At 43.6% G+C, this 6819-nt stretch overlaps 1 protein-coding gene across 1 annotated transcript in view; it reads right to left on the bottom strand.

Moving 5' to 3' along the window:
- Positions 1–594: 594 nt before the first annotated feature.
- LOC311246440 (annexin A2-like) overlaps positions 595–6819 on the bottom strand; it is a gene marked incomplete at its 5' end in the record, with an annotated part of 56149 nt that continues 49924 nt past the window's right edge. Inside the window, 2 exons of the mRNA XM_084336595.1 lie at positions 595–714; positions 2968–3078. Of these exons, the coding sequence (XP_084192721.1) occupies positions 655–714; positions 2968–3078 (171 nt within the window). The 3' untranslated portion in view covers positions 595–654. The remainder of the gene's footprint in view (positions 715–2967; positions 3079–6819) is intronic.

Genomic DNA, 6819 nt, shown 5'->3' with positions numbered 1-6819 from the left:
TTAAATGTTCTATATTGAAAAACAATTTGTATAAATATGTTTTTTTCCACCAAATTATTCAATAAACTACTGAAAATGGCTTGGCAGCATCTCTACACCTTTACCCTCATTAAGAATGCAAGGATCTATGAATATGCAGATTAGCAAGCACCCATTGATATTTACTAGGAATTCTAAGTCTGCAACAAGCAAATTCAGAGGATAGCCGGGAATCGAACCCGGACATCGCTAAACAGTCAATTAAATAGTCAGACCGAGTCTAGGCATCCGTGGTTGTTATATACATACTCAGATTTCTGTGTAGCTGAAGCTAAAGGTGTCAAGTTACCACATATTGGACCATTATACAGTATGTGCGGCCTATTGGTGGCATCACACATGCAACTCAGATTTCAGTACAGAGAGGCTCTCCCTTTCTAGGGGTATACAGTGAAAAAGTCGCTCTGGTGACAAGTTCTGCACAAATAACAAATATGTATAATCAAAGACATGTTTGAGTGGAGGGGACCTTTAAGATGAACATAAAGTTGAATACAAATACTACACAGTGAACACAACATGGTACCACCATTGGATAAGCCAGTACATTAGAAGTCTCAGTATAATCAATCACCATTTTGAAAAAGTCCATAAGGATGTCAGTTGTCTTCTCCATTAATCTTGGGATCGACACAAGGCCAACAGGGCCTGCTGCAGCTCTCCTCTGAACTCCCTCTGAAAGAGAGGACAGGGGACCATGGCTGTTTGTTAAAGACCCAGCTACAAGGAAAATCATGTTTTTCAATCTCCTAGTTTAACAGAAGGCATATATTGAGTATTGAATACAACATTAATACACACTGTATACACCTACAAACACAACATTAATACACACTGTATACACCTACAAACACAACATTAATACACTGTATACTAGGAATGAGCCTGAATCTGAATTCGGGAAAGCACGGATAATGAGATAGACACAGATATTTTGATTACACAGATATCAATATTATTATTATTCTGCTCCATTCTGCTCCGCCTAGGCGCACCATCTGTGCACCATCAAAAACTACCTGTAGGACGATCTATGGACTTATATGATCCTCTATGGACCTTTATGCTCCTATATGCGCCTCTATGCTCATATGATCCTTTATGCTCCTCTATGCTCCTCTGGACCTCTATGTTCTTCTGGACCTCTATGCTCCTATATGCTCCTATATGCTCTTCTATGCTCCACTATGCCCCTCTGGACCTCTATGCGCCTCTGGACCTCTATGCTCTTCTGGACCTCTATGCTCTACTATGCCCTTCTATGCTCAACCTATATGCCCCTCTATGCTCTTCTTTGCTCCTCTATGCTCCTCTATGCTCTTCTATGGTCCTCTATGCTCTTCTGGACCTCTATGCTCCTCTATGCTCCTCTATGCTCTTCTTTGCTCTTCTATGCTCCTCTATGCTCTTCTGGACCTATATGCTCTTCTGGACCTCTATGCTCCTCTATGCTCTTCTATACTCCTCTATGCTCCTCTATGCTCCTCTATGCTCCTCTATGCTCCTATATGCTCTTCTGGACCTCTATGCTCCTCTATGCTCCTCTATGCTCTTCTGGACCTCTATGCTCTTCTATACTCCTCTATGCTCTTCTATGCTCCTCTATGCTCTTCTATACTCCTATATGCTCTTCTATGCTCCTCTATGCTCCTCTATGCTCTTCTGGACCTCTATGCTCCTCTATGCTCCTCTATGCTCCTCTATGCTCCTCTATGCTCTTCTGGACCTCTATGCTCCTCTATGCTCTTCTGGACCTCTATGCTCCTCTATGCTCCTCTATGCTCTTCTGGACCTCTATGCTCCTCTATGCTCTTCTATACTCCTCTATGCTCTTCTATGCTCCTCTATGCTCTTCTATGCTCCTCTATGCTCCTCTATGCTCCTCTATGCTCTTCTGGACCTCTATGCTCCTCTATGCTCTTCTATGCTCCTCTATGCTCTTCTATACTCCTATATGCTCTTCTATGCTCCTCTATGCTCTTCTGGACCTCTATGCTCTTCTATGCTCCTCTATGCCCCTCTATGCTCCTCTATGCCCCTCTATGCTCTTCTATGCTCCTCTATGCCCCTCTATGCTCTTCTATGCCCCTCTATGCTCTTCTATGCTCCTCTATGCCCCTCTATGCTCCCCAATGCTCCTCTATGCTCTTCTATGCGCTTCTATGCTCCTCTATGCTCCTCTATGCTCTTCTGGACATCTATGCTCCTCTATGCTCCTCTATGCTCTTCTGGACCTCTATGCTCTTCTGGACCTCTATGCTCTTCTGGACCTCTATGCTTCTCTATGCTCCTCTATGCTCTTCTGGACCTCTATGCTCTTCTGGACCTCTATGCTTCTCTATGCTCCTCTATGCTCTTCTGGACCTCTATGCTCTTCTGGACCTCTATGCTTCTCTATGCTCCTCTATGCTCCTCTGGACCTCTATGCTCTTCTGGACCTCTATGCTCTTCTGGACCTCTATGCTTCTCTATGCTCCTCTATGCTCCTCTATGCTCCTCTATGCTCCTCTATGCTCTTCTGGACCTCTATGCTCCTCTATGCTCCTATATGCTCCTCTATGCTCTTCTGGACCTCTATGCTCTTCTATGCTCTTATATGCTCCTCTATGCTCCTCTATGCTCCTCTATGCGCCTCTATGCTCATCTATGCTCATCTGGACATCTATGCTCCTCTATGCTCCTCTATGGACCTATATGCTCCTCTATGGACCTGTATGCCCCTCTATGGACCTATATGCTCCTCACTGTGTACATTTCCACCACAAAACACTTCACAGTAGGGATGACATTTTGGTGTGTGTGTGTGTGTGTGTGTGTGTGTGTGTGTGTGTGTGTGTGTGTGTGTGTGTGTGTGTGTGTGTGTGTGTGTGTGTGTGTGTGTGTGTGTGTGTGTGTGTGTGTGTGTGTGTGTGTGTGTGTGTGTTATACCTCTAGTGCAGAGTACAGAGAAGTGTTGGTCAGCTTGAGATATTCCATCCTCACACAGAGCAGGCTGTCTTCACATTGACTGATAAGGATCCACTGCAATATGCGGCTCTTCTGTAGACAGACAGACAGACAGACAGACAGACAGACAGACAGACAGACAGACAGACAGACAGACAGACAGACAGACAGACAGACAGACAGACAGATACTCTTTGTTAATTTGGCCCCCTCCCTTTCAATGCTTCTTCCGACTCATTTACCGCTTTTTGCAAACTCCGCCCACACATCCCTAACTCTCCAAATAAAGTCTCTCCCAAAGTCAATTGTGCCATAAATCCTCTGCATCCTACTTCTACAAACCCTAGCTTTCTATCCTCACTGTTCAGTTTCTGCTGCCAAATCTGCATATCTAAGCTTTTTCCTTGCATGAGCCTCCTCCACTGAATCCTCCCAAGACTGTAACGTTTGGGGTTTGCTCGCCTCAGGGAGCAAACCTCTGGCGTTATCTGGTGGGTAATTGACCTGTCTCCATGTCCTAATTACACTGATTCGTACCTGGTGTGACTCGTTAAATGTCTCGTTATATTGTTTTCCTGGTCACACTGCCAGTGTCTAGGAGCAAGCAAGAAGAGGACGTGTTTACAAGGATGAGGTTGGGGCATACAGGGTTGAATAGTACGTTAGTTATGTTGAAAAAGCATATTAATGGACAATGTGAGTGTAGTGTTAGTCTAGAAACGGTAGAACATGTGGTAAAGCGGTTAGGTGGTCGAGCGGAGATTGCGTTCGTCACCAGCCCCGGAGCTGTGAGCTTGGTTCGCCTGTTCGAATCCAGCTCACAGCTCCGGGGTTGTCACCAGCTTGGCTGGCCGTCTGCACTGATACAATTGGCTGTATCAGAGGGTGGGAGAAGCTGGCGGGGTGGGTCCGGGTCGTTGTAAACAGCGACTCCTACAGTTCGGTCGGGGAGCCTGCTAAGCGCGGATTGGACGTGAGGGGGATAGTGTGGTCCTCCCACACGCTACGCCCTCTCAATGAGAATCCGCGCTGCCAGGTGAAAAGAAGCGGTGATTGGCTGGACGTGTGTCGGAGGAAGCACGTGGTAGCCTCCACTCTCCCAAATGATCTGACTGTGGGGGGTAAAGCGCAGCGACCAGGAAGGGACTGGGAATTGGCATACGACTAACATTGGGATGGGAGAAAAATCGGAGGAAAAATGGAGGGGGAAAAAGACCAATAAAAAAAAAAAAAAAACATGTGGTAGAGCAGTGTGCATTGTATCAAAGGCAAAGGAAAGGTCTTATTAGGGATTTGAAGAGGGAAAAGATAGCGCTTAAAATAGTTGATATTTTGCAAAGGAATTCTGGAGAAGTGTGTATGGAGAGTTTGTTTTATTTTTTGAGAACGACAGGTTTATTTTATAGGATTTAGGACATCCAGATCCACACTCCTTTTCAGTAGATGGCGGTAATGCTCGTCGAAAGTGTTTGCCAACCGCCAAAAAATAGAAAAGAAGAAGAAGAAGAAGAAGAAGAAGAACTGCCAGTGTCAGTCGATCAGCAAACTTCACGGAAGATGAGTACACCGATGACTGTAGCAGCTCAGACCCTGAGATGCTTTTCATCAAATACTCTGATGACACAGTCATCGTTGACACCACCAACTCCAATGACCGCATCATTGGAGAAATGGGCAGGTTCGCAGAGTGGTGTGAGAACAACTTCCTCGACCTAAACCCCAGAAAAACGAAGGAACTGCTGGTGGACTTCAGGCGTGACCCGACAACTCCCCTGGCTCTGGAGATAAATGGCCAGACAATAGAGCACATTGAGGAGTACAAATACCTTGGCACCACCATCGACCACAAGCTCACCTTCAACACCAAAGCAGAGAATATCCAGTCTAAGTGCCAACAGCGACTGTTCTTCCTCAGGAAGATGAGGAAGCTTCAGGTCCGACCATCAATCCTGCAGGTGCTTTGTGGAATCAATAATGTCCTTCAACATCATAACATGGTTTGGAGTGTGTCGTGGAAAATATTATCATGTCATTATAGATCTGTGTTGAGATATAATTTTATCATTTTACAGCTTGACTGGTTCAGTGTGACCAGCTAGTGTAATGTGTGTGTGTCTGTTTAAGAGACTCCACGGTACCAACATCTCCCCAGCCAGCCAAAGCAAGGTTATTATTACTTCCCGTAACTGGGAACCATTTTTATTTACTTTCATCATCATATCTGATGTATAATGTTACGTCTTGCAAGTGTGTATTAAACTATGTTCTGCCCAGACCTCTTGGTCACTTTATGGCCAGACGCTAGTGTGTGAACATGATGTATCTGTCTGTAAACTGTCCTTTCATTGTGTCCACGGTGAAATAAACTGTTTTCTATTATTAATAACGACTCAGAATGATTTATAAAACGGCTCATCGTTTTGTCCTTTAACATTTCCCATAACAAGTGATGCGTGCCATCAACCGGAAACCTCTCGACAGGGTCAAGTGGCAAGATCATTGGGAAGGACCAGGAGCCACTCAGCAGTATCCACAAGAAACGGACAGTTAAGAAGGCCTCTCAAATAGTTGAGGACAACACACACACCCTTCACACCCATTACAAACTAATGCCCTCAGGCCGTCGATACAGAGCTTCAACACTGAATAAAAGGGGCTTAGGTAGCTTCGTGCCTACCTCCATCAGACTGCTGAACACCTAGGTCTGGTGGAGGCCGGACTGCCCTCCCCAAGGACATTGGACTACTTAAAAATTAGACTCCCCTTCCACCTGATGGACACATATCACCTGTATTATTATTATTTATTATTTATATAAATATAGAATAGCTCCATATGGATTTTAATATATGATGCTTTAAGTACTGTATTTTTGACGTAGTTGTTTATTTTTTTTATAGTGGTCTTTTTTACTGTAGTTTTAACGAAGCTGGTGTTTTTATAGTGGTGAGTGTCTGTTTGTCTTTTAACCACTGCACAAATGAAGTTCCAGAAGGAAAATAAAGTATTTTGAAGTATGTCGCTATGTGTTTGAATCATCATGTCATCATTGATTACCATGTGTATCCGCTATTGGGAGATTATCGTATTGTGTGTATATGCACCTCCGTTGTTTGACGTGTACCAAGTAACGTGTTTGAGACAGTGCTCTCTCCACTTTGTTTTCCTGTTTATCGTGTGAGAACCCTATGTATTGGGGATATATATAACGTGTTTTTGAGACGGAGATTCATCTCCCTTTTCATTTATACGCCATTGTCTGTGTGCTGTTCGTTACGCAATTAAAGTAACAGTGCCTTGTTTGAAAACCAACACCTGCCTTTCGTCGTATCTGTTCTGTACTGCATGGGTCCAACACACCTACCAAATCGTAACACAAGACACAGCCAATTATATCAAATAAACCATGGGTGGCCAACCCGCGGCTCGCGAGCCGCATGCGGCTCTTTGCCCGTCAATGTGCGGCTCTTCCATCCAAAAAAATAATAATTATATATATATATATTTTTTTTTTTACTTTTTTTTTTATTATGTCACTCATTCTATAAGGACGTATAATAATAATTTTTTTTTTTTTTAATGGTCCATTTGCATGTTCTTGGTATCTGAATCTAGGGACATGTATGGATCAGTGTCAGAAATAGTGTGTCTGTTACTAGGCTTGAGTAAATTGTAATGAACCAAAGGAGAATATAAATTCTATTTAAATTTTTTTTATCTTTAACTGTGAATAACACCATGCTAAAATTGACCAGACCTGAAAAATCTAAGCAAATTAATGAAGGGAAGATGATTAAACAGAAGGTTTTGTAGATACAGTACTGAATTCTGAAA

This window comes from Notolepis coatsorum, assembly GCF_963971535.1.
Source record: "Notolepis coatsorum genome assembly, chromosome: 19".
In the NCBI taxonomy this organism is placed as follows: Eukaryota; Metazoa; Chordata; class Actinopteri; order Aulopiformes; family Paralepididae; genus Notolepis; species Notolepis coatsorum.
Note: the sequence above shows the minus strand (reverse complement) of the source record. Positions and strands in the feature narration are given on the sequence as shown.